Here is a 23,510-nt window from a genome sequence, read left to right as displayed (position 1 = left end):
GATCTGGGGAACGTGGGGGCCATGTAATTGGGGCGCATCACGGCCAATCCATTGAAGTGGAAAGCGGTCACTGAGAAAATCCTGGACGTCAGCCAAGTAGTGGGGTGGTGCACCAACTTGCGTGAACTAAACATTTAGTTCTTGGTCATCCTCATCGATATGTGGTATCAAAAACTGTTGTAACATGTCCAGGTACACTATCCCATTGATGGTTCTCTCACGGAAAAAAAGGGGCCATACACTTTGCTCTTGCTCAATGCACAAAAAACGTTCAGTTTAGGGCTATCACGAACATATTGCAATGTTTGATGTGGATTTTCACTGCTCCAAATCCTACAGTTATGTGTGTTGACATTGCCACTTAAGTGAAAAGTCGACTCGTCAGAAAAGATGATTTTGTCCAAGAAATGTTAATCCTGATGTAATCGATTTAAGCAATTTTATCAGTGTCTTTTATTGCTTGTACGATCGTCAATCTATACGGCTTCAAATGCAAACGGTTTCTCAACACATTCCAAACAGTCGTAGGTGGGATTTGCAGTTCGCGAGATGCACGCCGGCTCAATTTCGTAGGGCTGCTGACAAAACGTTGCCTCACTCGTTCAACGACGTCGTCAGACGTGCTTGGACGACCTGATGATTTCCCATGTCTTACCGAGCACCCTGTTTCTACAAAACATTTATGCCACTCATGAACTGTAGGCCTGCTAGGAGGATCTTTAGCGTATTGGTACGGAAATTACGCTGAACTGTTGTCCCCGAATTCGATTCTTCCAGCCAAAACACACAGTTAACACTCTCGGGTCCAGTGAAGGCAGCCACCTTAAACGCAACTGCCGCTAGTGCTCCTTACGGTGCGATTCGGCACTAGCGAACTATGCGAGACAAAACTTGATGTATTTCCCTACAAATTGACATTACAATCACCTCTGTAGACACTATGAATTAATTTATATGAATTTTCAATGTTGCAAAGTCCTTTTTGAAACACTCTGTATTTCATTTCAGATTCCCTGTTTCTCTTATTGACAACTTTCCCCTACTTTCGTCCATACCATGTCTTTCTTGAGCGTATATTTAAAGTTTGGATTGATCGAGTCCCATACATGTATATGTACAGACACGGCGTCAATTAACAGTTCATCTTCCTCGGCAATGAAATGCACTTGTAGGTTTTAGCACGTTTTGCAGTCATATTGCACGAAAACATTACCTGAGTTGCAGCAATTGCTTCACTAGAACACAGAGTACAACGCATTAGACTCGTCCACAACCAGTGGGTCTGTCTCGCCTGAGGTAAAGCGCTGGCGTACTGCGCATTGCGTTCTGTCAGAAAACACCTTCACTATTATGTCACTGTCGAGGGACGATGTACTACGCCAGGCACATTTCGTGCTACGCGGCGCAAAATACCTGCACCTAGGAAATCCGACTTAATACATGATAAAATGCGAAATACCCTCTGCCATGCACTTCACAATGGTTTGTAGAGTATGGCTGTGCACGTTCGCCAGAATGTCTTCCATTCTTCTGGACTATTTCGCGCTTCTTATTACTTAGTGTTAGTGTTCATTGGTCAAACCATTGTCTTCAAAAAAATGTTCAAATGTGTGTGAAATCTTATGGGACCTAACTGCTAAGGTCATCAGTCCCTAAGCTTACACACTACTTAACCTAATTTATCCTAAGGACAAACACACACACCCATGCCCGAGGGAGGACTCGAACCTCCGCCGGGACCAGCCGCACAGTTCATGACTGGAGCGCCTTAGACCGCTTCTTTTTTTTTATTTTTATTTCATTTTGTTCGCTTTTGTTCGTTGCATCTGCTCGGGGCGGACGTCGTAAGACATCCGTTTAAGTTCTTTGTTGATCGATTGACTCAGTTTTTTTTTTTTATTACAGAGAGCAGCTAACCCTCTGACCGAACACGCTGAGCTACCGTGCCAGCATCCGCTCGGCTAATCACGCGCGGCAAAACTTTGTCTTACACGAACCTGTCACATTAATGTTACCAAAGCATGTGTTCGAGGCAAACGTGCATCAACCTCTCACAGACAGGTGGTGGCAGCACGAGCAGTGGAGGGTATATAAAACATTTCGGGGGATTTAAAATACAGTGCAAACTTTTAAGTAAGGCGGAAACGGAGAGATTTATCTGACGTCCAAAAGGACATGAGCGTTGACTTCCAGGTCAAGGGTGAAAGCATTTCCAAAATGACTAAGTCTGTAAACTGCTCACATGCCGCCGTGGTTAAAGTATACCGTGCATGGCAAAGTGGCGCTATGCAGAACCAGCGGCGAGTCTGCTGCGGTGCACCACGGCCCATAGATGACAAAAGTGAATAATGGCTGCGGAGATGTGTTCGGACGAAAAGACATGCAACTGTTGATCAAATGGCCGCGCTGATGAACTGAGGGGTACCAAAATCTCTCCTCAGCAAACGTTGCTGCGTGTTGGCCTGTGCAGCAAGCGCCTGGTTCAAAAGATTTTGATAGAGAAGAAACAATGTATTTACCTTAATAGTGTTCAAAATGGTTTAAATGGCTCTGAGCACTATGGGACTTAACATCTGAGGTCATCAGTCCCCTAGAACTTAGAACTACTTAAACCTAACTAAGCTAAGGACATCACATACATCCATGCCCGAGGCAGGATTCGAACCTGCGACCGTAGCGGTCTCGTGGTTCCAGACTGAAGCGCCTATAACCGCTCGGCCACACCGGCCGGCGCGCCTGGTTCATCCATCCATGCTGACTGCTGTTCAGCAGCGACGAAGGCTGGAATTTGCACGCCAATACCGCAGCTGCACTTTCACTGATTGATGACAGGTGGCCTTTCCAGATAAATCACGTTTTTTGCTCCATCGCACAGATGGTGTGTAAGGCGTGAAACATCTGGAAGCAAACAGTTGGTCTCCAACAGTTGGACCAGAGGACTCAGCACATTCCACGTAAATACAGGCTACACCATTACGGATCCACCACCAGCTTGCACAGTGCATTGTTGACAACTTGGGTCCATGGCTTCGTGGGGTCTGCGCCACAGTCGAACCCCACCATCATCTCTTACCAACTGAAATGGGGACTCATCTAACCAGATTGGTTCAAATGGCTCTGAGCACTATGGGACTTAACTTCTGGGGTTATCAGTCCCCTAGAACTTAAAACTACTTAAACCTACCTAAACCTAGCGGTCGCGCGGGTCCAGACTGTAGCGCCTAGAACCGCTCGGCCACCCCGGCCGGCATCTGACCAGACTTTGGGTTTTCAGTCGTTTACAGTCTAACCAATACGTCCGCAGTTCGCAGTCTAGTGGCTAGCGTTGCTGTCTCCTGATCACGGGATCTCGAGTTCGATTCCCGGGCGGGTCGGGTATTTTCTCCGCCCGGGGAGTGGATGTTTGTGTTGTCCTCATCATCATTGGGGCCGTGGCGAGACTGTAAATGGAAACATTGGGAACTTCTACGGCCGCTGATGACCACGATGTTGAGCGCCCCACAAACCAACATCATCGAGGTCTAACCGATATAGTCACGAGCCCAGGAGAGACGCTGCAGGCGATGTCGTGTTGTTAGCAAAGGCACTCTCGTCTATCGTCTGTTGCTATAGCCCATTAACGCCAAGTTTCGCCGCACTATCCTAAAGGTACGGTCGTGGTACGTCCCACGTTGATTTTTGCGTTTATTTCACGCAGTGTTGCTTGACTCTTAGCACTGACATTTTCTCACGAACTTTCTCCTCTGAACGAGAAAATATTTTGTTGATGCCGAGCTACGGAGGTAGAAACGATCATCATAATAAAATAAGGAAAATGAGAGTTTGCACGGAACGATATAGGTGTTTTATTTTTTCCGCGCGCTATTCGTGATTGGAATAATAGAGAATTATTGTGAAGGTGGTTGGTTCGACGAAACCTCTGTTAGGTATTTAAGTGTGATTTTCAGAGTATTCATGCACATGTAGATGTAATAAATGACCGAGAGGTAAATATCAAATCAATTTCATTGCATGATACTATGCTGTTTTTATATAATGAAGACTTCACAACCGCATGTAATAGTTGCTGATGCATCTTCCAGGCTGTGTGGCCGTGGTCGAAGAAACTTTTCGGTTTCTGAGGTTTCGGCTACGCACCTCCGGAAAAAAGGTCAGAACCGAAAAGTTTCTTCGACCATTGCCACACAGCCCTGAAGATGCATCAGCAACTACGCGTTTTTCGCTTGTATTTTTGTCTTTAGTTTCAGAATAGTAGATCCAGATGAGTTCTGCTGCTTTACCTATAAATTAGTACATTGACAGCAGCTAATTCTTCATTGCTAAAAGGCATTGCACACCTGAAAAAGTATTTACAAATTAATAACGCTACGATAGTAAATATTTCACGAGCGGCGTACATTAAATGAACTTAGGTATACGTCGCAATACGTCTGACCGATGCAGACTTTGATCCACTGGAATTCATTCAAATCTTCGGAAGGGCACTGAACAATTATTTCCTATATAGGTGAATCTATAATTGAAAGTGTGCAGCTAGTGGTCGCTGCAGCATGTAGACGGCAGGTTCTATTCCCGGCGACGTTGGAGATTTTGTTCGCTCGGAGCTAAGTGTTTATGTTGTCCTAATCATTTCATCTCAGTTTCAGCGAAGCGCAAGTCGCCGAAGTTGTGTCAAATAGAAAGGGCGGCACTAGGCGGCCGAACAGCCCCAGATGGGGTCTTCAGATGGTTCAAATGGCTCTGAGCACTATGGAACTTAACATCTGAGGTCATCAGTCCCCTAGAACTTAGAACTACTTAAACATAGCCAACCTAAGCACATCACACACATCCATGCCCGAGGCAGGATTCGAATCTGCGACCGTAGCGGTCGTGCGGTTTCAGACTGCCGCGCCTAGAACCGCTCGGCCACATCTGTCCCATTTATTGGCTTCTGTTGCTGAGCAACATCTGTCCACCCGCAGTTTGTAGAAGCGAGGCCTTTCTTAGGTAATACCGTGAACTAATGGAAGACGTGCCAGTATCCGTTCAAGAAATCCACCTTTACGGCAAGCATAAGACATACATGTCAGTAATCTCGAGGTTCGAATCCTGCCTCGGGCATGGATGTGTGTGATGTCCTTAGGTTAGTTAGGTTTAAGTAGTTCTAAGTTCTAGGGGACTGATGACGTTAGAAGTTAAGTCCCATTGTACTCAGAGCCATTTGAACCATTTGACATCACACACATCCATGCCCGAGGCAGGATTCGAACCTGCGACTGTAGCGGTCGCGCGGTTACAGACTGAAGCGCCAAGAACCACTCGGCCACACTGGCCGGCGCTTATTTATCGTTCAGATGGAATGTACACACTTCAGTTTTACTTGTATTGGGTTTAAACTGCTGGCCCTTACCATCCCCAACTGTAAGTGTTAACCGGTGTTTCAGAGTTAATCACTAAAGCTACTACGAGATTTATTCTGACTCCTTATCTACTAGAAAACCACAGTTTTAATTAATTTCTCTGCAACAGGCAGGCTTTCATTAGTTACATACCGTCTTATTAAAAAGTGAGAGGCTCAAGTCACACATACACATTAGAACCGGTGCCAGCTGAGAGGCTAACGAACGGGCAGCGCTGGGAGGTGGCAGTGCAACCGCCGGCAGCTTGCACAGTAGCCGGAGGGGGAGCGCGGACGGCCAGCTGACCGCAGCTGCGGCCGCAAGGCGCTGTGTGTGACCCTCGCGCTGACCAGGCCGGACGTCCGCATTAGGCGCCAGAAACCTCCCCCGCCCCCTCCCCCTCCCTGCCCGGCACAGCTCGCACTGCACCTCTCACCAGTTTGCGTCTCCGACGTCCGACAAGTGACTTTCCATTAGTCAACCACCGGGAGGCCAGTACGAAATTGCGTAAGCGCCAGCGCACCAGTCTTCTGGCGTAAGAGCCCACTTCAGTTATTAAGCTCAATATGCCTTACTACAGGGCCTTCCTCAAATTCTTAATATTTCGGAATACATAGTCACGAAGTGATCGTGCCGCAAATAAATTATGAAAAATTCGCTGTGTCGTCTAAATGGCCGCGTGATTTTTCGGCGTGATATATCTGCAGTGATATAAATTGAACTCACTTCATAACGAATTGTTTTATTTGTTACTAGCGGAGAACCCCGATATTACCCAAACACTTATTTACAGCTGTGCATCCTCGTCCATGCCATGCGAAGTCTGGCCTTTGCTTAATGTTTATGACGTCGTATCTCCTAAGCTATGTATCGTTCAATGATATAACTATTTAGCTGCGCTCAGTGTCATACGTGGGTACTGCCTATAAAATGTGTTGCGAATGGAGTCAGTAGCAACGAAGTAATAAATTTAAACGTGAAGCAAGAGGCGATGATTTTTCATGCGTCTGAGCGTTTATGACACCATATCTCCTGACCTAGGCTATGTGTCGTAAAACGATGTGATTTTGCACTTACATTCAGTGGTACATTCTGTAAAATGTGCCGCAAATACAGTTACTAGGAGGGAAGTAATGAATTATAATGTCATGCAACATGCGGTACTTTTACTGCATGAGCAGTGGAAAAGCGTAAGCGACAAACATTTTTTCTTTCATCACTTTGCAAAGGTTTTCCCTAAAAGTTGAAACGTCCCCTTAGAAAAATGAATGAATTACTGTGCTGATAAACCTCTATTTTATTTGATTTTCAAACAGCTGAGCAAAACTGAACGTACTCAGACATTTCTCTCTTTACTTATTCTGATCATCCAATAAACTGACACACAATATTTTTAGCGTAACGCAATCTGACTTTCAAAAATACCTGCAAAAGAATGGCCCTGACTAACAATAACCTATCCCTTTCATGAATCACTTACCTCACAAAAATCTTCGTTACTCGAACTACTGCAAAACAGCGAGCACCACTACTGCCAGCTGAATAAAAGATTCTAACTACTGAAGGCACTAACTACTGATAGACATAGTTAGCAAATGAAAGATTTTGATAGAGAACCTTAATAGTGTTCAAAATGGTTCAAATGGTTCTGAGCACTATGGGACTTAACATCTGAGGTCATCAGTCCCCTAGAACTTAGAACTACTTAAACCTAACTAACCTAAGGACATCACACACACCCACGCCAGAGGCAGGATTCGAACCTGCGACCGTAGCAGTCACGCGGTTTTATATATATATATATATATATATATATATATATATATACATATATATATATATATATATATATATATATATATATACTCCTGGAAATGGAAAAAAGAACACATTGACACCGGTGTGTCAGACCCACCATACTTGCTCCGGACACTGTGAGAGGGCTGTACAAGCAATGATCACACGCACGGCACAGCGGACACACCAGGAACCGCGGTGTTGGCCGTCGAATGGCGCTAGCTGCTCAGCATTTGTGCACCGCCGCCGTCAGTGTCAGCCAGTTTGCCGTGGCATACGGAGCTCCATCGCAGTCTTTAACACTGGTAGCATGCCGCGACAGCGTGGACGTGAACCGTATGTGCAGTTGACGGACTTTGAGCGACGGCGTATAGTGGGCATGCGGGAGGCCGGGTGGACGTACCGCCGAATTGCTCAACACGTGGGGCGTGAGGTCTCCACAGTACATCGATGTTGTCGCCAGTGGTCGACGGAAGGTGCACGTGCCCGTCGACCTGGGACCGGATCCTACGCAATGCCGTAGGGGATCGCACCGCCACTTCCCAGCAAATTAGGGACACTGTTGCTTCTGGGGTATCGGCGAGGACCATTCGCAACCGTCTCCATGAAGCTGGGCTACGGTCCCGCACACCGTTAGGCCGTCTTCCGCTCACGCCCCAACATCGTGAAGCCCGCCTCCAGTGGTGTCGCGACAGGCGTGAATGGAGGGACGAATGGAGACGTGTCGTCTTCAGCGATGAGAGTCGTTTCTGCCTTGGTGCCAATGATTTTCGTATGCGTGTTTGGCGCCGTGCAGGTGAGCGCCACAATCAGGACTGCATACGACCGAGGCACTCAGGGCCAACACCCGGCATCATGGTGTGGGGAGCGATCTCCTACACTGGCCGTACACCACTGGTGATCGTCGAGGGGACACTGAATAGTGCACGGTACATCCAAACCGTCATCGAACCCATCGTTCTACCATTCCTAGACCGGCAAGGGAACTTGCTGTTCCAACAGGAAAATGCACGTCCGCATGTATCCCGTGCCACCCAACGTGCTCTAGAAGGTGTAAGTCAACTATCCTGGCCAGCAAGATCTCCGGATCTGTCTCCCATTGAGCATGTTTGGGACTGGATGAAGCGTCGTCTCACGCGGTCTGCACGTCCAGCACGAACGCTGGTCCAACTGAGGCGCCAGGTGGAAATGGCATGGCAAGCCGTTCCACAGGACTACATCCAGTATCTCTACGATCGTCTCCATGGGAGAATAGCAGCCTGCATTGCTGCGAAAGGTGGATATACACTGTACTAGTGCCGACATTGTGCATGCTCTGTTGCCTGTGTCTATGTGCCTGTGGTTCTGTCAGTGTGATCATGCGATGTATCTGACCCCAGGAATGTGTCAATAAAGTTTCCTCTTCCTGGGACAATGAATTCACGGTGTTCTTATTTCAATTTCCAGGAGTGTATATACATACATTTTTGAACACTATTAAGCCGGCCGCGGTGGTCGTGCGGTTCTAGGCGTTTCAGTCCGGAACCGCGTGACTGCTATATATAAGTTCATGATATCCAGTATTACAAATTTACTCTTTCTGGCGGACACACGTCCAGACCGTCCGCTCTTAAAATTCTGCGATCTGTCTCCCCACATCCACCACTGCTGGCGGCTCACCTCCAACTGCGCAACGCTACGCGCTGTTCACATCCAACTGCCCAACACTACAATAGCGAATATTCCAACAATGCCAACCAGCCACAGACTGCACACAACACAGCCAGTGATTTTCATACAGAGCGCTACGTGGAGTTACCAACATAAAAACCTAAACAGCCTACTTACAAAGTTAGAAATTATATGTAAAGTTTTTTCGCAAGTCGTTAAGCGCTCTCATTCTCAAATACTGGGTAAATGGAGTCAAGGAATTCACACGTCGCGGGCTACGCTTCACTTTCACCTCCACCCCTCTGAAAGGTAGGTGGTTCTTACTCCTAGAGTGATTGTCGCCTGGCAACAAGGTGTATGTGAACCAAGTTTGGTTGAAATCATTCCAGTGGTTTAGGAGGAGATGTGGAACATGCATTCACACACACATACACACATCCCTTTTTATAATATGTGTGGATTACATTCATAGGATACTGACATGTATCTTGATTCTACAATATAAAGACATATCTAATTACATCGGTGCAACACGCCATTTAATACAGGACGTTGATGTGAAAGAGTTACGCAGAACTTGGTATTGGAACTCGCCTCGCTACAGAAGATACACCTTTCCAGGTGAAAACCTATGTCTGATAAACGGGGCAGGGTAGGAAACAGCTCGAAAACGCACTACAGGACACTTTGGGAAAATAAATCTGCCTTGGTCAGCTCGTAAATACGACGGGAGGCATAAGATCGTAAATCTTTCGACGTATTAAAGTAGGCTGGCAAGCGTTTGGAATATTCCAACTACCGTCAGGTCAAACAAGGTTGTATAATTGTTCATCCGTGCTGGTCAGTATATCTCCGCCTTCTGACAGGCAGTGAAACATGCAAACTTGGTGAATATGGAAGACGGAGCCTTAGAACTGCATAGCCAGGCATGGGAATGTCTATATTGCCATTTACAAGGAAAGACAAAACAAAGAAGGGCAGAAAATGTTAGATCACTTGCCAACATCAAGGACATCCTGCAGAGGACAGCCACTTTGAAATGACAATGATCCTGTCATGGCCGCGCGGAGTGGCCGCGCGGTTAGAGACGCCATGTTACTGTCTGCGCGGATCCCTCCCGCTGGAGGATCGATTCCTCCCTCGGGCATGGGTGTGTGTGTCGTTCTTAGCATAAGTTAGTTTAAGTAGTGTGTACGTCTAGGGACAGATGACCTCAGCAGTTTGGTCCCTTAGGAATTCACACACATTTGAACATTTGATTTGGACCGGTCATGTTGCCAGACGAAATGATGTCCTATGGACAAAGGTGGTTCTAGAATGGAGTCCAAGAGACGGAGATTGACCTCGAGGGAGACTGCCAGACAGATGGGACAACACCTGAGCTGCAGAAGATCGCACAAGACAACTCACTGACAATTGGTCAAAACCGTTTCTCAAGGAAGTTGTAGTTGCAGACGTACCTGAGTTCAGTCCAAGTCAACGCCATGTAATTTGATAGAAATGATTGTTGTTGATGACGATGATGATGATGATGACGCTGATGATGATGAAGAAGATAGTGAATGAGGTCAGAGCGGGGCAGGAAACGTCATGAAACAAAATTATGTAAATAACTGAAGATCTGAAATGCACTACTATAGAACTACGGCCACAAGACGGCAGCCATTCAGTTACAAGTGCACGGAAGTTTGTCTGATAAGCTAACGTATTTGTGTGTGTCTAGCAGCATGGTTTCCTCCGAATAAGCTGCTGTTCTGTTATGATGCGGCAGTTGTCCCCAACTGTGCTTGTCACCGTGTGATGTACCGCGCCGAAGTGGCCATCAGAAGGTGACAACGAGCAAGCTGTGACTCACATTGCTTATGGAGCAGTGGGATGCAGGGCTGTGAGCGTGACAAGGCTATCAGCAGTCAGCAACTTTAGGGCTGTGGGCCATCGACCGTCAAAGAGGCAGATACACGAGGGCGAAGAACAGTGACGACTCTGGACTCTGATGAAGACGTAATCTAGCGTTTCGGAACAATGCCTTCAATTAACATCAGAGCAACAGATGACGATGCCAATGTCACCCATCGCCTTGTTTTAAATGTCGCAAGAGAAATCGGCTTGCATTATTACCATGCACAAAGGATACGAGCTAGGGCTGGGCAAATGACACTTGTGTTCGAACTGAGCTTGCCTGAACAATGACGTGTTGACTCGAGAGGCGCGAGAGCAATAGATACGCAAGAAATTAGAACAAGATGAACATGTAGCCCCACTTAAAATTTGACAATTTCATGAAACAATAGAGGTAATAGCGTTAAATCTTACCACTGCCCAAACTCCTATTGTGTTTGAACAAACTTACAACGAGTTCTCATATAATACCGATGGTTTTTATTTTTTTTTTTTTTTAAACCTTCAGTCATCTGACTGGTTTGATGCGGACCACCACGAATTCCTCTCCTGTGCCAGCCTGTGTATCTCAGAGTAGCACTTGCAACCTACGTCCTCAATTATTTGCTGGATGTATTCCAATCACTGTCTTCCTCTACAGTTTTTGCCCTCTACAACACCCTCTAGTACCCTGGAAGTCCCGCAACAAATTCCGCATTCTTTCAATTGAAATTGGCTAAGAAAATAATGTGTTGCATTACTTACTGAACGCCCCTCAAATAATTACTTTTGTCTTACTTGTTACTCCTCATATTATATTGGATGATTTTATGTACTATTTAATTCTACATAAATCGATACTAAAAAAAGTTAACACATCCATTTGTGTTAAGGCATCAGCGCGAACTCGCCACTTGTTCTTGTGTCAGTTCACACGCAGATAGTTCAGATCCTCTCGCAGGCAGGCGTAAAGTCATTTCGTAAAACGTACAACAATGTCTTTTAACTAAGACCTTAAGCTATGAAATAGTATAAGAGTGCATTTCGTAAAACGTACAACAATGTCTTTTAACTAAGACCTTAAGCTATGAAATAGCATTTCGTAAAACGTACAACAATGTCTTTTAACTAAGACCTTAAGCTATGAAATAGTATAAGAGTGTTGCATGTACCACTTACAATTTTCTAGAAACCGCCTATGATAGACAAGATAATTTCCTAAAATGCAGGCTTTTCGGTCATGCCTGCTTTGAAGTGAGACGCAGCCACGTGAAAAAGAAACATACTTACAAACAGTAGCAACAATGGTGTTGTAATATTTGCTAACATGGAACCGACAGAGCAAACCAACATAATGATATTCATGGTTGACACATTCACTATGGCATGGGATCTATTTCTGTTTACCATAGTGATATAAAGCTGTCCGATATAATGTCAAAAGTTTATTAAAGCTCACCGTCAACAAGGACTAATGCAATGCAGTGCACGTAAACACGCCATTGCTGCTCAACTACTGGAACTACTTGTAAAAAAATACCCGTATACGCATTTGAGCTTTTAATGTTGTAATAACCGGATACATCAAATTGTGGGAAAGGCAGACACTGGATTGCGTTCATTAGAAAAATCCTTAAAAATATAAGTCATTGACGCAGAGGACGTTAGCATACCAAGCTGGATTACGAAATTACGAAGCTGCGTGACTGGTCATGTGATTTCTTTGGTCAGTGCATATCATAAAAGTATACAAGTGAAAAGCCAATCATTTGAAAAGAATTGCCATTGGTGCTACGCAAGTTTTGCTGATGTACGCAGAAAGACACGATACTTTCAATGACAGAGTTTAAGTATCCAATACAACGGAAATGTATGTCTCCTCGCAGAAAAATGCGGCTGCTTAAAGTTCGCGGTCACGCACACAGTGAAGACCTACAGGCGGTAAATCTGCTTAAATAACGGCGGCAGCAATTCGGGCAACGCTACGGCACCAGGTGTGATTGAAAAATGTAGCTCTTCTCGCGCTAAAAACATTTCTTCTTTATCTAAACCAAACCGACATGTTTTCTGTGCATTTTTGTGCAAACGGTATCGAAATAACAACATTTGTCATTAACTAATGATATTCCTGTTCGTGTGAGTAATCTCAAAGTGCGCGTTTGCATTATCGATCTATATATCTGAACATTCACGTATCGTACTGAGCTCTGCTGAGAACGCCTCATAAGCCGAAGAGGTAGTGTCGCTGTGTTCGGTGCAGAAGGACCTAGGTCCGAATCCCCGTACATCCTCGGACTTTTCCGAGATAGGGAGGTCGGGAACGGGGATCGGTCAAACTCATGAGGGCTGATTACATGGTCCACCATCATACACTCCTGGAAATTGAAATAAGAACACCGTGAATTCATTGTCCCAGGAAGGGGAAACTTTATTGACACATTCGTGGGGTCAGATACATCACATGATCACACTGACAGAACCACAGGCACATAGACACAGGCAACAGAGCATGCACAATGTCGGCACTAGTACAGTGTATATCCTCCTTTCGCAGCAATGCAGGCTGCTATTCTCCCATGGAGACGATCGTAGAGATGCTGGATGTAGTCCTGTGGAACGGCTTGCCATGCCATTTCCACCTGGCGCCTCAGTTGGACCAGCGTTCGTGCTGGACGTGCAGACTGCGTGAGACGACGCTTCATCCAGTCCCAAACATGCTCAATGGGGGACAGATCCGGAGATCTTGCTGGCCAGGGTAGTTGACTTACACCTTCTAGAGCACGTTGGGTGGCACGGGATACATGCGGACGTGCATTGTCCTGTTGGAACAGCAAGTTCCCTTGCCGGTCTAGGAATGGTAGAACGATGGGTTCGATGACGGTTTCGATGTACCGTGCACTATTCAGTGTCCCCTCGACGATCACCAGTGGTGTACGGCCAGTGTAGGAGATCGCTCCCCACGCCATGATGCCGGGTGTTGGCCCTGTGTGCCTCGGTCGTATGCAGTCCTGATTGTGGCGCTCACCTGCACGGCGCCAAACACGCTTACGACCATCATTGGCACCAAGGCAGAAGCGACTCTCATCGCTGAAGACGACACGTCTCCATTCGTCCCTCCATTCACGCCTGTCGCGACACCACTGGAGGCGGGCTTCACGATGTTGGGACGTGAGCGGAAGACGGCCTAACGGTGTGTGGGACCGTAGCCCAGCTTCATGGAGACGGTTGCGAATGGTCCTCGCCGATACCCCAGGAGCAACAGTGTCCTTAATTTGCTGGGAAGTGGTGGTGTGGTCCCCTACGGCACTGCGTAGGATCCTACGGTCTTGGCGTGCATCCGTGCGGTCCGGTCCCAGGTCGACGGGCACGTGCAACTTCCGCCGACCACTGGCGACAACATCGATGTACTGTGGAGACCTCACGCCCCACGTGTTGAGCAATTCGGCGGTACGTCCACCCGGCCTCCCGCATGCCCACTATACGCCGTCGCTCAAAGTCCGTCAACTGCACATACGGTTCGCGTCCACGCTGTCGCGGCATGCTACCAGTGTTAAAGACTGCGATGGAGCTCCGTATGCCACGGCAAACTGGCTGACACTGACGGCGGCGGTGCACAAATGCTGCGCAGCTAGCGCCATTCGACGGCCAACACCGCGGTTCCTGGTGTGTCCGCTGTGCCGTGCGTGTGATCATTGCTTGTACAGCCCTCTCGCAGTGTCCGGAGCAAGTATGGTGGGTCTGACACACCGGTGTCAATGTGTTCTTTTTTCCATTTCCAGGAGTGTAGATCGCCCCTCCTACTGCCTTGCAGGCAACAGTGGGCCAGTCAGAACAGACCTAAGGCCTAATCCGTGAGCTTGTTACTTTTTAACCTGTTCTGGATAACTATTTACTTAACGTTTTCATATTTCGTTCATGATGTTAACCTTTCACAGACAATATGGTACCTCGTACGTTCTTCGGTACTGTGTCATACTGTCACACGTCGCAGAGCAAGAGGAAGAAAAAGTAAAGGAAAAAGATTAGGGTTTGGTGTTCCCTTCCATCTCTTTGTCGTTAAAAACAGATTTTGTATTCTGCTGTAGTTATAATGGAATTTGCGAGAAGCATTTGCCCAAGGTTCGGCCGCTGGGCAACTGCGCTAATTGCATTAGCTGCCAGAATAAACAGCACTGGAGAAAGGTCTGGCCAGTGGTTTTCTTCAGTTTCAGTGGTTTGCAACGTAACACGACTCCGATGAAAGTATATAAGCACCGACATGTAGACAAGGAATTAGTGTGGCATTCGTCTCTTTCCGACGAGCGTGCGGTAACTGCGGGAACGTGAACTATGGTGACGTTATTACCAAATGCATACAAATAGGACGAACGTGCTGTTATCCTTTTCTTGGCTGCCGAATGACATAAGCTGGAAGACGTCCATCGGAAAATGAAGACCGTGTGTGGGGTAATCATGTCTGTCGAAAACCATTATTGTGGAATGGTTAGATAAAGGATACTGCTACTTCATGATAACGCACGTCTACTAGGAGCTCCAGCGCTTTAGTCCTAATCTCTCCCTATGCGGTTATTGCGCCTTCAGTCCCTTAAAAAGGGCCTTGAAGGGTCGACAATTCCTGTTGGACGAGGATGTGCAGCAGGCAGTAATAGACCCTTCACGCAGCAAGACACGGTGTTTTTCCAAACGGTTATCTTCAACCAGGTGCATCGGTGGCTTGATTGCCTCAATGCTCACGACGATTTTACCTGACCGGCACACCGATTCTGGATTGTACGGTCTTTTTGATCGCACCTTATACGTTTAGTAGTGACACACTTTGTGCCCCATACTCTCACAGAAGAGCTTAGTTCACTGCATCAGTTAAGTACTTTACGTTTTCTCTGTGTGTGCGTTATCATCTCACTTAACACCTGTTCTGTAAATCTCAAAGCTATTACAAGGACGCTCTGGGTATTTTTAGCTGTACACATGCATTTCATCAACAGCTGCCGAATTTTTCACAAAATACAGTTGGGCTATAGAGATAATCTTTTCTACTTTGTTTGCATAATATCTTCGTTTGTGACAGCAGTTTAACTAGCCTGTGGATGTAGGTTTCAGTTGTGCAAACCTACTGTTTGATTGCAGAAAAGCTGGTAACAACTAGCTATATTACACAAATGGTTTGTCACTTATAACCTATTAGTAAAAAGAAAATACTCATTGTAGGTCTCTTGAACAACGCCTGTCCCAGTACTCACATTTGCTCAGAAACCCTTTATACTGTTTTCATACTTCAGGAATATCACTTCCTTCGTTCTCACACTATTATTTCATCGTCCTTGACTGCCATTATACTGCCTCACCGTAACTACAGCTGTCAAAAACTGCAATTTCCATCACTATAAGATGACCCTGACATTCTTAACCCTGTCATCAAACCTTTGCCTTCTGTGCCATTCAACATATTTTCTCTCTTTCTGCATGACCAGAATATCTCTTCTGCTTCCAGTTCCAATAATACAACTCTGGATTCTCAATGATTGGTACACATCCTACCACTATTTTTCCTTCTCCTTATCTGAACATTTCTCCTAATGCGTATGGGTGGGAATGCTCCACGGAGTCAGTAACAATATAATTGTGTCTTTCTCAGGTCTTGTGAACATTGCTGAAATGTGTTTCATAAGAGTATAAAACAGAGTGAAGGGGGTGCAGTGATAAGACAACTGATTCGTATGTGGGAGGAAAGCGGCTCAAATTCCGTCCACCCATCCTGATTTAGGTGATTCCTCTAAATAGCTTTTAGTAAATGCCAGGGTGTTTCCTGTAAACGGACACGTCGGATGTCCATCGCCATCCTTTACCAATCCGAGTTTGTTTTCCGTCTCCGGTAAATATGTAGTAAAAGAGAACCTAAATCGCAATATTCCTTTCATCTACTGTTTGGAATCGTTACTTGTCAGCCAACGTCTATATACAAAAATGCTCTATTAGGATCGTTACTGTTCTTTACAGATCGCAGACGTATCAGGGATGTTCAGTTAACTTAAATGGCAATCTTCAGAAGAAAGATGACCTTAAGGATAAATATAACTGACAATTAGGCCTACTCTAGGTAGAATATCTTTGTTGCCTGCAACTACCCCTCGCCTAGTAATCACGAAAATAAGACAAACATATTTAGAGCATATACGATACAACGTAGTAACTTCATTTGGCAGTGGGTAACAGTGAGCGGTATGTTTTCCAAGCAATATTTCGACACGGGGTTGTCGAAGTCAAATGGTTTTTTGGGTGCCTGAAACACTACCTAGCACTGCTGGAATTTGTGCAGGAGCCGCAGACCTGTTCCTGGCTATATATTGATTTGCCCATCACACTTCTTCGAGACGTCAACTTCGAACTTGTTCAGCGGTTACTGTAGTTTCGACTGGTTATGACATTTAACATTGTGCCATTTCCATCGCACAGGTAACAGTGGCGGCATTTTAACCTGCATCAAGCGGACGAGGACACGAGTTTGAGAGGATCAGGATTCAAATCCCCATCTGGTAATCCAGACTTTCTTTTTTTGTTAATCTCCTAAATGACTTACGGCGAACTGCGGAGATGGTTCCTATGAGCAAAGAATGGTCGATTTCCTTTTTCACCCCTGTTAAATTCGATATTTTGCTCTGTCTGTAACGACATAACTGTCGCTGGGGTATTGAACCCTAAATCGACAAACTGCCCCTACCCGATCGTAATTACGAGAAGCCGCCATGGACTCGTCTTATAGAGGGAACGAACGCTATGAACTGACGAGGAGAACATGACAAGTGCCAGAACCCAGTTACCCAGAAACTTCGCTTAGTGGAAGAGTAATATAAGCGAACACATCTCTCAGTTTATCCGTAGATGCCCGACCGTTTCTTAGAAAACGACCGTCGAAATTTTCAACGTAATTAAGAGGTCTTTTAGCGCACGATAAATGCAGCCTGGCTGGCCACAGTGGCTAGCATAGAGTTTTCTCACTTTTTTTTTCAGTCCCGTGTTCGAAACCTGATTACAGTTTTTATTTATTTTATTTTTCATTTATCTACTTACGTCGTTTTAGGTTACCACACGAATGCTTTTTATCAAGTTAGAGGATACACGGGCGCTATATTAACTGTAAAACTACAACTGGGTTTCACAATAAGTGTCATACATTTATTACATAATATATGTGTGTATGGTATTTTCTGGGTTTACAAGCTTTTTAATTTCTCGTGTTCTTATGCAGGGTGAAAAGTATTTAAACCGACAAACTCGGGGAGGTTGTAGGAGACATCAAAACAAATATATTTCCCTAATGTCATACGGTCGCAGGTTCGAATCCTGCCTCGGACATGGATGTGTGTGATGTCCTTAGGTTAGTTAGGTTTAATTAGTTCTAAGTTCTAGGCGACTGATGACCTCAGAAGTTAAGTCGCATAGTGCTCAGAGCCATTTGAACCATAATGTCATTTTTTCCTATGAGGATTATTTAAACCGGTGGAGGCCGTATTACGCTCTTTAGTTGTAGGCAACTGCTGTCCACCAGTGTAGTAGTGTATTGTCTCTGTTTACTAATGGAGTGATACACCTGGAGTTAAGTACACTGATACGGTTGTTGCGTACTGCGTAGCGCACCACAACGGACGAGCTGCACAGCGGGTTTATCAACAACAATATCCTAATCGCCGTATCCGGCATCATACGACCTTTGCTGCTGTGTACCAAAGCCTGCGTGAGACCGGGTCATTTAGCAGATTACCTGGACAGGGACGCCGTCGCACGGTAAGAACGCTGCAATTTGAGGAAGCTGTCTTGCAGCATGTGGAGCGGGATCCTTCAATCAGCACTCGTGCAACTGCACGTAACATAGGGACGAATCAGACGAATGTAAGAACAGTCCTTCGAGAACAATTGTTACGTCCATTTCACTTACAGCATGTCCACAACTTGGAACCAGTTGATTATCCACCCAGAGCACAGTTTTCGCAGTGGTACCTGGAACAGTGTGAAATGCTTCCTACATTTCCATCCTCTGTGTTGTTTACTGATGAAGCAACGTTCGAGCGTGATGGAGTATTCAACGTGCACAATTCGCATGTTTGGAGTGAGGATAACCCACATGCCACAGTTACTAGCGCTAATCAAGTGCGGTCCTTCGTTTACGTGTGGGTCAGTGTTGTTGGGAACTGTTTAATTGGGCACTATCTGCTACCTAGACCATTAAACGGCAGGCACTATTACAATTTTCTAGCCAGACCATTGCCTGAATTGCTAGAAGACATCCCGCTCCATACAAGACAACGCATGTGGTTCCAAAATGACGGGGCACCGGCACATTCAGTCGTCGTGTGCATCGATTCCTGGACCGAAGGTTCCCAGAATCGTGGACTGGCAGAGGTGGTTCTGTACCATGGCCTGCTCGATCCCCAGATATGTCCCCTCTGGACGTTTTTATGTGGGGACAGATGCGCAACATTGTTTACGCATCTCCTGTTGCATCAGAAGAGGATCTGATTGCCCGGACAGTAGCAGCAGCAGGAACAATACAGGATACTCCTGGGGTTTTTGCCCGTGTCAGACAGAACATGATCCGATGGTGTAACCTTTGTTTACGTGTCAATGGAGGTATTTTCGAAAATCTACTGTAATTGAAATTGGGTTGTGTTAATGTGCTGTCTCTTGGTCATAAAAAATGGAACAGTGTTTGTTGGTTTAATTAATTTGCCGCCAGAGAAATCTTCCTCTGCCGGGGTAAATACTCCTCTTAGGAAAAAATGACATTAGGGAAAAATATTTGTTTTGATGTCCCCTACAACCTCCCAGAGTTTGTCGGTTTAAATACTTTTCACTCTGCATTTCATTCTTATATCAGTTCTCAATTCTTATAGTTTATTTTCATATTTATTCTTCAGGAAGATTTGGCCCATTCCCTTGGTGATACTGATCGTAGAAACATTCGAAATATACACTATGTGATCAAAAGTATCCTGACATCCCCCTAAACATAGTTTCTCATTTTAGGTACATTGTGCTGCCACCTACTGCCAGGTACTCCATATCAGCGACCTCAGTAGTCATTAGACATCGTGAGAGAGCAGAATGGGGCGCTCCGCGGAACTCACGGACTTCGAACGTGGTCAGGTGACTGGGTGTCAGTTGTGGCATCCGTCTGTACGTCAGATTTCCTTACTCCTGAACATCAATAGTTCCACTGTTTCCGATGTGATAGTGAAGTGGAAACGTGAAGGGACACGTACAGCACAAAAGTGTACAGTCCGATCTCGTCTTACAGAGACTGCCGACAGTAGAGGAGAGTAATAATGTGTAATAGGCAGACATGTATCCAGCCCATCACACAGGAATTCTAAACTGCATCAGGATCCACTGCAAGTATTATGTCAGTTAGGCGGAAGGTGAGAAAACTTGGATTTCATGGTCGAGCGGCTGCTGATAAGCCACACCTCACCCCGGTAAATGCCAAACGACGCCTCGCTTGGTGTAAGGAGCATAAAAATTGGACGATTGAACAGTGGGAAAACGTTGTGTGGAGTGACGAATCACGATACACAATGTGGTGATCCGATGGCAGGGCGTGTGTAAGGCGAATGCCCGGTGAACGTCATCTGCCAGCGTGTGTGGTGCCAACAGTAAAATTCGAAGGCGGTGCTGTTATGGTGTGGTCCTGGTTTTCATGGAGGAGGCTTGCACCCCTTGTTGTTGTCTGGGGCACAATCACAGCACAGGGCTACATTGATGTTTTAAGTACCTTCTTGCTTCCCACTGTTGGAGAGCAATTCGGGGATGGCGATTGCACCTTTCAACACGATCGAGCAGCTGTTGATAATGCACGGCCTGTGTCGGAGTGGTTACACGACAATAACATCCCTGTAATGGACTGGCCTGCACAGAGTCCTGAATCCTATATAACACTTTTTTGATGTTTTGGAAGGTCGACTTCGTGCCAAGCCCCACCGACCAATATCAGTACCTCTCCTCAGTGCAGCACTCCGTGAAGAATGGTCTGCCATTCCGCAAGAAACCTTCCAGCACCTGATTCGACGTATGCCTGCGAGAGTGGACGCTATCATCAAGCCTAAGGGTGGGCCAAGACCATATTGAATTCCAGCATTACCGATGGAAGGCGCCACGAACTTGTAAGTCATTTTCAGCCAGGTGTCCGGATCCTTTTGATCACATACTGTAGATAACCGAACACCAAGAGGATCACACGAAAGCAGGTTTCCCACAGCTACATTTTTGCGTGTGAACCTCACTCGGGAAGGCAACGTCGTTAACATTACTGAAGACTTGACCTGTCGACAATACTTTACAGGCAAACCACACATAAAGGATCCATTTTCCGAAAACTGGTGCTTGCAACTGATTATGAATCAAGATACTCTACAGGAATATCATCGAAAAAATTTCAAACAATTTTTCCATTCGTTTATTTTGTTTATTTATTTTAACTCATTCTCCAGATATAAAATTAATAGATGAATTAGGGCAACATTATTTCAATATCCATTCTAAAACATCCGTGTAGTAATATTCTTGGGTAGAAAATAAAAAATAAATACATATAATAATAATTGGTTTTGGAAAAAGAGGCGCAAAACTGTGAAGCTGCGACACTAGCCACTGTGTCATCTCTTTGTTAAACTGAACACTCGCTAAAAGGCACATAAAATACATCGAAAAGTTTGACATCCGTTTTCTCAGGCACGAGCGAATATCTACGGACAAGCCGACACATGTGTTCTCTTATTTTGACCCCTCTTTCACTGAGCGCAGTTTCTGGAAAATCGTCTTATGACACTTGCATTTTCTCCTCGTGAGACTGACCTGAGAGGCACAATGATAATACAGTGACTTGTATTCGATAGGACGGTGTTTCAAATCTCTGGCGGGACGTGCAGTTTCAGATTTTTCATGAGTTTACTGAATCGCTCAGAGTGAATGCCGGGATTGTTCTTTTGAAAGGTCACGGACAATTTCGTTTACCATCCTTCCTCAAACCGGCGCTAGTGTTCCAATGACCTTGTCGTCGATGGGACGTAAAACTCCAATCTTCCTTTCTTTTAGTGTGCTCCGCAACTAATAATTTCATTTTCGACAGTCTCCAATCCCTAATAAGTGAGATCCAATAGCGCTGTTGCGCTGGGTTGGACAACCGCCAGTAACTTCACCAGGAGAGTTAGTTATCACAGTGCCATTCTTATCATAGCAAGTGTCGCGTAGCAAGTCTGACCTCAGGATGGACTGTGAAACGCAGAGAGTTGCGATGGATTTAGGGTACTCACCGCCACCATTCTTGTAGCAGAGGTAGGGGAACCTCCAGACGTTGCCGAGTCCCACGGAGACACTGATGCAGGAGAAGAGGAAGTCGAGCTTGTGCCCCCAGCCGCCGCGGTCGGCGTCGTCCTCGCGGCCAGCCGGCTCCGCCCCCACAGGCGGCGCAGGCGTCGGCGGCGGGGGCAGCACCGCGGGGGCGGACACCACGGCGTCCGCAGCCCCGTCAGCCGCCCCCTTGCCGCCGTCGCCTGCGCCGCCTCCAGAGTCGCCCTTGGCCGAGAACTCGATGAACGTCTCGTCGGGGTCAGCGCTCCGCTCGGCGCCCCAGTAGTACATCCTCTCTGACATGGCTCGTTCCCTGCGACAGAAATAAAAGTGATGTAAACTCGCACCGACTTTCGAACATTAGCAATGCCGGGCGAGCCAATATTTTCCTAGTCGTGATCTGGTACAACGTACATAACATGATATGGACGTCAAATTCCTGCCAGACTAAAATGCCGAATCGGACTGGAACTCGAATCTCGAATCAAGGAGTCACGGAGATGTTTATCCAACTCCAGTGGCAGATGCTGCAAGACAGGCGTTCTGTACCATGCTGTAGCTTATTGTTAAAGTTCCGAGACTGTATGTACCTAGAAGAATAGACCAATATACTGGTTCCTTCTACGTATATCTCGCGAAAACTTCACGAAGATAAAACCAGAGATTAGAGTCCACACGGAGGCTTATCGGCAATTGTTCTTCCCGCGAACCATTCGCAACTGGAGCAGACAAAACGGGAATGTGACTGTGATACACAGAGCTCCCTCTACTACACACCTTCAGGAGGCTTGCGGAGTATAGATGTACCTGGTGGTTATAATTAATCTTTCCCTATTTAGCACGTTATAACACGGAAATTAATTACCGTATGAGTACCAAACTTGGTAGCATTAATGTCCAGAGTATGGGATGCATGATCTCCATGCGTCATAGCGTCACTGTCCAGTTCCAACTATGGCCACCAGGGTCCGTGCTCAGTCATCGTGATTCACCGTCTCACAACTTGACCAGCCGCAGTGCACTTGTTGACGTGTCAACATGTGCTTGGACAAAAGTAGCAGGGCATTATTGGTGAAGCTCTAGTACCGAACCACCTCCGCTAGGACCTTGGCTAGTCAGCGGTGCGTGTCTCCCGCATCGCCCCCTATGCTCCTCGGAGTATGGGACCTCATCGTCATTATCTATTACCAAAACAACAGTAATGCTGCAGCCGCATTTCGAGAATATTGCCGGCTGAAAGGATTACGCAAGGGTCCTCCTTCTCCACCTGCTGTGCGGAGTATGATGAAGAAGTTCGAATCAACTGGAGAACTGGGCGTCACTCCAGGAAGAAAATGGTTCAAATGGCTCTGAGCACTATGGGACTTAACATCTGAGGTCATCAGTCCCCTAGAACTTAGAACTACTTAAACATAACTAACCTAAAGACATCACACACATCCATGCCCGAAGCAGGATTCGAAC

General features: G+C 46.1%; 1 protein-coding gene across 1 annotated transcript in view; it reads right to left on the bottom strand.

Moving 5' to 3' along the window:
- Positions 1-22,349, bottom strand: part of LOC124789894 (sodium- and chloride-dependent GABA transporter 1-like) — a 124,273-nt gene extending 101,924 nt beyond the window's left edge. Inside the window, exon 1 of the mRNA XM_047257414.1 lies at positions 22,010-22,349. Coding sequence (XP_047113370.1) covers positions 22,010-22,349 — 340 coding nt within the window. The remainder of the gene's footprint in view (positions 1-22,009) is intronic.
- Positions 22,350-23,510: the final 1,161 nt, after the last annotated feature.

The sequence above is a fragment of the Schistocerca piceifrons genome, chromosome 3 (genome assembly GCF_021461385.2).
Source record: "Schistocerca piceifrons isolate TAMUIC-IGC-003096 chromosome 3, iqSchPice1.1, whole genome shotgun sequence".
Taxonomy (NCBI): Eukaryota; Metazoa; Arthropoda; class Insecta; order Orthoptera; family Acrididae; genus Schistocerca; species Schistocerca piceifrons.
This window is presented reverse-complemented; position numbering and strand designations above follow the sequence as displayed.